Below are 11,605 nucleotides of genomic sequence, written 5' to 3'. Positions count from 1 at the left end.
CTAATTTTTGAATAAGGTTTTGGTGGGGAAACTATACACCCTCCACCCCCGATAACAGCAACGGCCTTGTTTAAATTAAATGTTTGTAACTTTTTTCACTGATACTAAGCTGAAGATATAAATTCAAGATTTAACTTAACAAAAAGTTTTTCTTAATTTAAGTTTTTGCTTTATATGGTTTAAAAACATTGATTTTTTTCATGGTTTAAAAACATCCTATTTAATTCATACCAGCAAAAGCTTGTTCAACAAATTTTTTCCTAATGCTTTTTAACCGTTAAAATGATCGAAGTTGTCTCAAACTTAAATTAAGAAAACTTCCATACTTTTGTGAGATTTTAATTAAAAACATAGGACCCCATAGAAAAATTTTTCAAAATCATCTATTAGAAAAAAAGTGCTAAAAAATTATTTTGATTTGATTAATTTATAATATGCTAGCAAAAAAAAATTAACGGTATTCCTCTTTATGAATTACAATATTTAACAGGTATTACAACAACAAATAGTGTAAAATTGAATTATATCTAAACAGAAGTTTAGATATTATAATTCCAAAAAAAAATTATTATTCTGTATTTGATGTCAATTATTTTGCTATAAAAGAAGATTCCTTTCACTTTATTTATCGTGAATAAATGAATAAAAACAGTAACTAGAGACTCATTAATATAAGTTTAAAAAAAAATTACAACTTGCTTGTTATTGAGGCTTTATAAAATATCGCGAAATAATGTTAAAGCAATCTTTTTACTTATAAGTTATTTTTTATAAAATTTAAATAGTAACGTAAATTTACAAAAACAAAATATTGAAATAAAACAAATGTAAAACAAAATGTTATAAATTTACTAAGGACAGTACAATCACAACCCGCACTAGTTTTTAGGAGCATAAGTGTGCTGGCTAAAACTACGGTACCAACCTTGTTACCAGGACTTTGGTTACTCTTAGTCTGTTAAACTGCAATAAAAATTTCTCCTACCCCTCTTAATTAAATTAAATAAACCAAGAGCGCTTTGACTAACATTAACAGTAGTTTTAAAAGTTGAACAAAGTGTCAACTTGCATGCGGAAGTAACAACAAAATTATATTCGAAAAAAGTCATAAAATCTAATAAAATCATGTCATTATAAAACCATGTCATAACAAAATCATGATCATAACAAAATTATGTCATAATAAAATCATGACAAATAAAACAATGACAATATGATCAAACCATAATAAAATTACGACGATGAAAAAATCATGCGCATACAAAAGGGAATAAAAGATTTTGTTACAATCGAAGATCAAAAGTTATGGAAGATCGAATTTTTTTTGCATTTTTTATATTAATAAATCACTAGAAAATAAAAATTTATAAAAATTAATCGTAGAAACAGTTATAAAAATAGATGTACAAAATTGACTGTTACAGAAATTATATAATGAAGCTTATAATAGTTCGTTTCACTGCACACAAATGATATATACAATGAAGCTTATTATGAATTTGTTTCACTGCGCTTACGCCCGCTATTATAATGGGTTTGTTTCACTGCGCTTGCGCCCGCTGCTTAGTTTGCACCTAATTTTATAACGAAAAAACCTTGAAGAAAATTCCTCCATCGTCATTCTCCAGTCTTTATTATTTTTTTTCATAGCGGATGGTAACTTAAGTTGTAAAGAAAAATCAGTTTCAGCTATGTCTTCCCAGTTGTTTATGATAAGAACTTGGTCGCCTTTTTTTTCATCACAGGAATCGTCGTGTTGAAATGAACCAATAATAGGTTGTTGAGAAGAGTTAAAACAAATATTTGCTTGCTCAGAGTTTAAATAAGCATTAGACTGGAGAGAATTATAGCTTGAACTTTTGTTCAGTTTGTTTACATCTTTTTCACTCACATCAGCTGCAATTTTATCAGTGTTTCCCACTGTAAAACTGCGGTGCCTTAAACTTATTCTTAGCGTGTTTTTAGGAATCTGACCGTAATGATCAGTCAGTAAAGAGTTTTCTGATTCATCATTTTCGCTTCGAATTGAAAATTGATCAGTATTCATATCAATATAAGGGTTTTCTGTATATTCGCTCAAAGATCCATCATTTTGTTTATGATTCTGTGGAGTATTATTTTCAGAGTACAAAGATGCCGTTGCGTTTTTTGAGCACAAAGGTACTGCCGCTTTTTGAGAACACAAAGACGCTGACGCTTTCGTTGCTCGTTTCTAAACAAACAATAAACTTTACTAATGATAATTTGAAAACATGATAAGGGAGATAAAGCAAAATAATAATCTACTTCCGTGAGGCCAGAAGCCACATCATCTTGGGTTGGGCTAAAGCCATTATACTGCTTTGAAGGGAAAGATCTTTTTATTTTTTCTTGCGAGATAGCAGATAAAAACTGATTAGGCGGTAATAAAAAAGATTCCGACAAAGGAAAGTCGCTATGCCGTCGAAACTTTGATATTGAAGAACTAAATTGAGAATTACTTTTTGTGCCAGATACAGATTTGCATACCGATATTCTGGGAGGTAAATTAGGTTTGCTGTCCCAACTTACTACAGCATTTGTATTTGTTGAAAAACAAGATGAACGACGAAACTCCTTTTTCCTATTCATTTTTAAATTTAATCTAAATTCCTCTATGTCTGCATACACACTAAAAATAATATTTAATATGCATAAATTTTTTAAATTTAAACTTTTTAAATTTAATATTATTTAATCAATTTTTTTTAAAATTAAAGGCTGCAATAAGGGCCGGATTTACCTAAAGGTCAACAAGGACGCAACCAGAGGCCTTACGATTTTGGGGGTTGAAAATGGGTTTAAAAAATGTTTCAATTTGCTAGGGATTTTAGATTTTTTTAAACATATTACATTCATGATTGTAATGATTGCTATGACAACAACTCCCCTTCGGACAATTATTGTCTTGTAAAGTTTATTTGCACAATCATCACCGCACTATAATTTGCTTGGAGATTAATTCCGCACAAAATAAATTCTAAAATAAACGTATATAAAAGCCGTAACACTTAACTAGAGAACTGTAGATAAAAAAGCTAATAATGAACAGTTCTAAACTATGCAACTGTTTTTAAAGTAAATTCACAAATTATTTGTGAGGGCTCTGAAAATTGATTCGGCCCCCGAGGGTGTAAATCCGGCCCTGGCTATAGCCACCGTTCAGTGGACATTTTATGTTTTTAAACTCGTATTTCTTTAGAAAAAAATTCAATAAGTGAAATAAGTATAAGTATTGTTCGTAATTAAAAACTTTTGCTTTTGAAAGCTTTTGTTGTTCCGTCTAAGTTATGTGTAATCCATTTTTTATACTTTAACTTTGATATTGATTTTTTCTGATTTCATGAAAATTAAATAAAGTATTTTTCCTTTATTTAAAAGTATATTTTCAACGAAAATTCGAAAACTATTCAACTGAAAATTCCATAAAAAAACTGTTTTTTTTAAATGGAATTTCGGAGTTTTTTTTGTCGGTTTTTATGTATAAACCCTGTTAAATACCAAAAACAACATCAACAACAACAACAACAACAACAAAAGTCTAAAGTTCAAAATTTTAACTTAAATATCTAAAATCAAAGTCAAAACAGTTCAAATTTGTTTCCACTCAAATGTAAAAAAATCAAGCCCTATGACATTGTGAAAAAAAATGTCATAACAAATATAACCAAACCTTGTGTTTGATTTCAAACTTATATCTCGAAGTCGTCTTTCTCGCTTTCTCCATTTTAAAAGAACAAAAGCAATTGCAATAAGTATCATTGTAAAAAGAGCGATTGAACCTGTTGTCACAGCAACTAAAGTAGCATTTGATGTTTCAGCTCGTTCAGGAGGATCTGTCTGATAGGTAGAATTACCTAAAACAAAAAATCTAAATATATATTCTAATAAATTAAATCTTTAAACTTGGTACTACCCTTGATACATATTATAATATTGTTACTATTTATGAAAACATGAAAACTATATATATTCAACTTAACTTATTATTATTACATATGAATAAATGATTACTAAATCTAAATACTAAATTTTTTTATTGCAAGTAACTAAACAATACCTTAATCCTTATAGTAAGTAACCTATACCTTTCTCAAACACTATATTATTTAGTCTGTACCTTTCTTAAGCACTATATTATTTAGTCTGTACCTTTTTCAAGTATGATATTGTTTAATCTGTACCTTTTTCAAGCACTATATTGTTTAGTCTGTACCTTTCTCAAGCACTTTATTGTTTAGTATGTACCTTTCTTAGCACTATAATCAAATTAATTAAAAAAAAGTTTACAGAAAAAAAACTTTTTTTAACATGTCAATTCTTTTCCTAAAATCTCTATTAAAATTTTTTTTATTTAAAAATTTTGAAAATTTTTTTAAATCATGTTTTAGCTGAAAAAGTTCTCAAGGCAAATGTGTCCCTATTTAAAGTTGCAAAATTTTTTTAGTGCTTTATTATTTCATACGGTGTGTAAAAAACTTATAGCTTATTAAAATGGACAGATCTGTTAACTCATACTATTACTTTGCATAACAGTATAAAATATCCAAGCATGCCACCGTTTAAGCAGAAGCTTAAGTGATTGCAAAACTATTTGGTATTTACATTTTTAAAAATTGATTGACTGAGACATAAATCTTGAATAAAAAACAGTTGTTGGTTGTCTGATTTTAACCACTTTTTGATGAAATGAAAAAGCAGACTCAGGTAGTTCAATATTGTCTTGACAAATTTTTCTTTTGAATGAAGAACTTTCTTTTCTTTTAATGTTTACAAAAAAAGTCTTTCATTATGAAGCTTATTTAATAGTGAATAAACCTGGTTCACAAACCAGTAAATATATTAGAAACAATTATATGATATCTGCAGGAAAGATATATAGGTCTTAATCTGGTCCCTTTTAATGTACAAGTGCTTGAAGCTGTAGTATTAAATACAATACCAACAATTTCTTTATTTAGTTCATATAATTTCAAAAGGTCACTAATTATTACTAATTAATTATTTTTTATATTTTAATTAAATAATTATAATTAATTATTGCTCCTACATTACTGATACAATAATGTATTCCTACGTTAACATAGTTACCATTATCCAGCAGACAGGGTAACAAAACTTAGTTAAGCACTTGTTAAATAGTTTGAAAACTGTTGAAGGGAGTTAAAAAGTATTGAAGGGAGTTGGTAAGGATTGAGGGGAGTTTTTCAAAACTTTCTTTGTAAGACTATAATGGTTAGTGATAAATGGTGATTAAACCACAAACTGCTGGTAATAGGAATGTTGCCAGAACCACAAACCGTAGAAGAGTTTAGCAATAAATAAGTTTAGAAACCAAACTTAAGGTGATTTGAATGTTTAGCAGATTAACCAGTTTTTATGGTATGTCAGCAAAAGTGTGTATTAGATTTAAGAAATTTACTACAAAAAATAACTCTTTGAAACAGTTTTGAATTATCCTTAAAAGAAATAAGGTCAGATCCATTAATGAGTGATAGAGTTGTCTTTGTTAAAGTATAAAAACAAGTTGTAAAAAATAAACTGTAAAAACAAACTGTAAAAGAATTTTACAAATGAGTAGAACCTTCTTCTTCTAGAACTAGTAAGATAAAATACAAGATTTAGTAACCTTGGTTAACTTTAGTGTTAAACCGTACCTATTTTGACACATATTAAGCATAACACAAGTTCTGGTGAATGATTATGCTTAAAAATAGTAGCATGGTCTGAGCCACCTAAAAAAACAAGGAGAAATGAGCAGATCTGAAACAAAAAGCAAATGAAGGAGTGAAGATAAGTGAGTCTGAATATTGAGTCACAAAATTAAATTTAAATTGTATGGAAAACAAGCAACAAAGTTATTAAGTGAGATTATTTATGTTGCTAGAGCCAAGCCATTCAGTGCTAGAACTATTGAATGAGATGAACAATAAAGTAGCTATAATAATATTTACATATAAAAATAAATGAATAAATAGAAAAGACTCAGTTTATTGGATCATAGATAACTTCCAAAAGCATTTTTAGGAAAATGAAGTACAATAAAGAAAAAAAAGGAACGAATAAGTAAGCTCAAATATGTAGCTATTGGAGTTAAATATGTAGCTATATGTAGCTATTGGAGCAAACCAAAAGATAACACCTGTCAATCAAAAGATACAAAGATTTAATCTTATTTAAAAGATTTGAACTAAATTATTAAAAAGAACTTGACTCAAACATAGAAAATACTTGGCATACCTAAAAATAAGCTGCAATTATCTAACTCCCACTAATCAATCCAATTTCATGATAAATGAGTTATTATGTGGCTTCAACAATGCCCACCAAAAGAACTAACAATGACACCATCAATGCCCAACTTTGCACTGTTGATACTCTGATTCTTTACAACTTTTAATAAATCAATCTGAGAGCTACCACAGAGTTAAGAAAACCTTACTACCAGACAGCTTCAGTACTATTAAACTAGATTTTAATGCTGTGTTTATCAATGACTGTTAATTTAATATAAATCATTAAACAAACTAGCACCATTCTTCCATTATATCATTTGCAGCGCATTTTTGTGCTCTTTTATCGATTATTATATATAAAAAAGTTTCAAATTTTTATCTTTAAAATTGAACAAACCTTATCAAAAATAAGCGTTTTTGAGCCCATCAAAAATGGACCTAAAAATATTTTTGCAATCAAAGTTGGACATCTGTCAAAAATAATTTAAAAAATAATTTTTCAAAAATATATTATACAATTTACAACAGTAAAAAACTTTATTGTTGTAAATTGTAAAAAATATATAAAGTAAATTTAAATGTAATGTAAAGTTAAAGTATTTTTGAAAAAAATAGCTAAAAATAAAAATAGTACCTTTTTCTACATATTTACAGGAACATGTTGTGTTTGAAACTTGAGAAAGATATGATGTAGAACTTTTGCATGCATAACTTTTATCAACACATGTTGATTTTTCTTTAAAAAAGGAAGTTAAATATTCTAATCAATATAACAAAATTTACACTATATATATAAATATAAATATATATATATATATATACATAAAATATATATACTCTATATATATATTAATATACATGATATATATATTATATATATATATATAATATATATATTATATATAAAATATATATTATATATATATATATTATGTATTTTATATATATATATTATAAATATATATATATATATATATATATATATATATATATACACAAATATATATATATATATATATATATATATATATATATATATATATATATATATATACACACAAATATATATATATATATATATATATATATATATATATATATATATATATATATATAGCAAAAAATAAGCACAATTTAAAAAAGTCAACTTTCACCAGCCAAAATGTTACAGGAATTTTCATCTGCAATAATAAATTCCAATACAAATGTATTAGAAAGCTTTTAGCTTAAAGTTTTTAGCTTTTAAAGCATGTGCTTGAGCCAATGTTTTATATGACCGTTTTCATGGTCATATAAAACATGCTTTGCTTGAGTGCACACTGAAAAAAAACATTGTCCAATTTGTCTAGCTGAAACTCAAATGCAATTTTTTTAATATTAGTTACTGTTATCATAAATTATTTGTGCAGAACAAAGTCTGCAAAAAAAATAAAAAAATAAATAAATGAGAAAAAAAAAGCGGAATAAAAGTAAAAACTATATTTGACTTATATGCGGTAGTGGTGTAGTGGTAGAGGGCTTGCCTCATAAGCAAGAAGTTCCGAGTTTGATCCCCACCACATCCTTGGTAGTACCGCGCTCAACTTGTTTCTCCGCGCAGTGGCCTTGTTCTTTAAGGTTCGTGTGATGTAATGTGAGAAATTTTTTTATCAAAGATTCAAAGATTTTGCTTATAACAGAAAGGAGACTGATTGGACAATAATTGGAGGGGTCAGAATGTTCACCGGAGTTTTTGAAAATCAGAGTGACAGATGCCATTTTTTCAGCAGGCAGGAAAACAAGATACAGCCAAGTACTTATTAAATAGTTTGGAGAAAATTGAAGAGAGTTCTGGAAAACAACTTTGTACGACTTTGACAGGAATGTTGTCTGGACCACAAGCCATAGAAGAGTTTAATCGAGGTATGACTTTAGCAACAGAAGCTGGAGTGATTTGAATGTCTAGCAATGGGTTAACCTGTTTAATTGGAATGGAAGGAGGAGAATGGCCATAAGATTCAAGAGTCCAATTAGAAGAAAAGTTCTTTGTAAATAGTTTGGCAAAGAACTTTACCCTTGGGAGAGGTAATAAGATCAGACCCATGAATGAGAGATGGAATGTTAGACCTTCCTTTGTTAATAATACTGTTAAAGATTTTCCAAAAGCCTCTAGAGCCTAACTTCTGAGATAAGATACGAGATTTAGTGAACTGAGAAGGAGAACAATAAAGAACAAAAAGAAAGGTGATAGAGTGAAGAGGTGCTAAGCGGAAGCACATAAAGGAATGGTCAAAGGATTCGAACCTTATTTCATGACAAATAGGTGAATTGATGCATATGTATACCCCTAAGCCAAGCATGTGACTATTGGAGTCTTTGCGAATCAAAGGATAGTACCCATCAATGCTGAGATCAGAAGAAGGAATAGCAGAATTTAAATTAGTCTCACTAAGAGCAAGCAAGTCTGGTAAATTTTGCAACAGGTAAGATTCAATTGATGGAAGGTTGCTTCGCAGACCACGATTATTAATAAAAGTTGTATTAGAACAGTTAGGTGGTGGGGATGGTTTATTATTTTAATATTTTGATTTACTTTTGGCATAATTTAAGTTCCTCCTAAGCAATGAGCTATGTTATGCAATTTTCTCAGTCCTGTTAATTAACCCTTAATCATAACATAGGGTTCCTCGACAATGCAAACCAAAAGCATTACCAGGGACACCATCCATGCGCAACATGGCACTGGTAAACTCTGATATTTTGCAGCTGTTGATGGAATCAGCCACTCTGAGAGCTACCATAGAGTTCGGGAAACCTTACTACCAGCCACCCAGCCTCAGAAATATTAAACTGAGTTTTAGAGCTGTACCATCATTAGGAGATAACTTGTCATCACTGTCCATTAAAATTAGTGCCCATTAATTTGTCACCACTGTACACTAATTTGTTATTTTAGACAAATTAACCAAAAAATATTTAGCTATTTAAAAATGATTGCTGCTCCAACCCAAAACCTTATTTCAATGCAGCAACACTCCTTTATGTTTGGTCTATTTAGTCAGTAAATATAGGTATTAAAGCTCTTTGCAGCCCAATTATGACATCAGTATTTCATTATACATCACTGAAGATTCTGTTAGTTTGTAAAAAAGTCAATACATGTCATGCTTATTTTAATTTAAAAAAAAGTTTATACATGCCATGTTTCTTTTGTTTTAAAAAAACTCTTTACAAGTCATGTTTTTTAATTTAGCTACAAAAATACTATTGATGACTTAATCTTGTTGAAGTTTAAGAAAATTAAAAGTTTTGTTAAATTAATTTTTGATAATTAAGTATTTTAATTATTTAAAATAATTACTTTAATTTGTAAATCAATTTATTAATTAATAAAATATATGTAACAAAAATATAACATTACAACTAATTTTTGCTAGATTTTTTTGATTTTAACTCATTGTTATTGATTTTTTTTATTTATATTGAAAATTCATTGATTTTACCTACACAAATGGGAAATATACTTTTCCATTGACCATTTTCTTGACACACAGTAGAATCTGAACCAATTAATAGATAATTTGGGGAACATTTGAAAAATAAATACTCCCCTACAGCATACTCAGTCTTGATGTTGGAATGGAGCCCATTTTCCAGAGGTGATGGAGGTATGCAGAATGCAACTGTTATAAAAAAATTTTAAACCTCATATAACAACATCCAGGAACTTTACATAATAAGAAATTTACATAAAATTATAAATAATATAATTTATAAAGATATAACAAATTAAATTAAATCAATTACCTTTGCAAGTATGTCCATTACCAACCCATCCTGGGTTGCACTTACAAATATATGATCCTAATAAGTTATAACAGTTAGCTTTAACATGACATGCTCGACTATCTGTGCACTCGTTTACATCTAAAAAAATAACCACTAACTCACAAAATATTTAGTTTTAAAGGATTTAAAAACTAAATATTTAATCAGACAATTTTTTGTATTTATTAAAAAAAAAAAAAAATACAAAATTTTTTTTTTGCATTTTTTTAAACACTTAAAAACTTAACTTAAATAAGATTTGTTATGCTTTTAGTAGAAATATATAAAAGAAACATCACATCTAGACACTGTATGCTTGCATAGATTGGAAGTTTCTCATAATGTTGTGTCTCCAATATACAATCTTAAGCATCTTCTTTCCTTAACTGCAGCTTTTTCATGCATGCTAAATCCCACATTCCAAAATAACCTTTTTTGTCTTGCTCACTTTTTTAAAACTTTTATCTAATTCATGTTTATCTTTCTCTCTTTTACTTCCACTCTACCATTTCAACACTGAAATCTTAGTATAGGATATTCTCCCTTGGTAAAACAACACTAAACTACAAAAGCAATAATAAACAGAAAAGGGCAAAGCACTGAACTCTGATTCAACCTTTACTTTGAACTATCATTCTCTTTCTCTTTTTTTGATTGCTTTTGAGATTTTTTCATACACAGACACAATATCTATTATTGTTATTGAACAAGGAGATAAAACTATTATTAAAATCTATTAAGGAGATAAAAGTATTATTAAAACCTATGACCTTACAGTGGTACAATAAAGTTTGGACAAGTACAAATTTGATGAAATAAATATTTTTTGTAAGCAATTAAAAAAAAACTATAAGAAGGGCATTTTAGTTGTTTTGTTTTTGTTCATGAGAAAAATTGCCAATTAGTTAAACTTAAAAAAAAAATCATTAATTAAAAAATAATAAAGTTAGTTAAATAAAACACAAGAAAAAAAAGGTGACAATTAAATATGGCGATACCCAAATGAATAGTTTTCCAATAATTGCCCCCCCCCCCAATTACTGAATAAAAATCTGTTAGTTGCTCCCCTAATTAAACATCTGTAGATTCATTAAGTTAGGCTTGACATTTAGTAAGAAAATCATTCTTATTGATTATGTAATGAATTCTTGGCAAAAGAAAAAATTTTCAATTAATAGTCTTGTATTTTAGATGTTTGCCATCTAGGAAGTATATAACCACTTGAAATAAGTTTAGAAAGTGTTTTGCTTGAAACAAGAAAGCAAATAACAACTTTCTATAACTTAGGTACATTGAACAACTTTAAAAGTACTAAAAAAAATAAATCTATCAGACAACAACGACACAATGATTAGAAGTTATAAAAACACAGGTACTGCGCATTTGAATCACTGAGGTCTGGACCAAAATGATCTGATCAAGATAAATGTGGCATAATCATAGATAAATATTTTATTCGTAAATATGAAAAATATGAAAACTTCAAATGAAATTCAAATATGAAGCTTTCAAATGAAATTCAACAATATGAAAAATGACTATGG

General features: G+C 28.0%; 1 protein-coding gene across 1 annotated transcript in view; it reads right to left on the bottom strand.

Annotated features, from left to right (window-relative positions):
• Positions 1–1,094: 1,094 nt before the first annotated feature.
• The window catches only part of LOC136092295 (uncharacterized), a 51,335-nt gene continuing 40,824 nt past the window's right edge, over positions 1,095–11,605 (bottom strand). Inside the window, exons 11-16 of the mRNA XM_065820173.1 lie at positions 10,041–10,160; positions 9,737–9,916; positions 6,889–6,990; positions 3,692–3,875; positions 2,287–2,650; positions 1,095–2,212 (exon numbers count right to left, since the gene is read on the bottom strand). Coding sequence (XP_065676245.1) covers positions 1,526–2,212; positions 2,287–2,650; positions 3,692–3,875; positions 6,889–6,990; positions 9,737–9,916; positions 10,041–10,160 — 1,637 coding nt within the window. The 3' untranslated portion in view covers positions 1,095–1,525. The remainder of the gene's footprint in view (positions 2,213–2,286; positions 2,651–3,691; positions 3,876–6,888; positions 6,991–9,736; positions 9,917–10,040; positions 10,161–11,605) is intronic.

The sequence above is a fragment of the Hydra vulgaris genome, chromosome 15 (genome assembly GCF_038396675.1).
Source record: "Hydra vulgaris chromosome 15, alternate assembly HydraT2T_AEP".
Classification (NCBI taxonomy): Eukaryota; Metazoa; Cnidaria; class Hydrozoa; order Anthoathecata; family Hydridae; genus Hydra; species Hydra vulgaris.
Note: the sequence above shows the minus strand (reverse complement) of the source record. Positions and strands in the feature narration are given on the sequence as shown.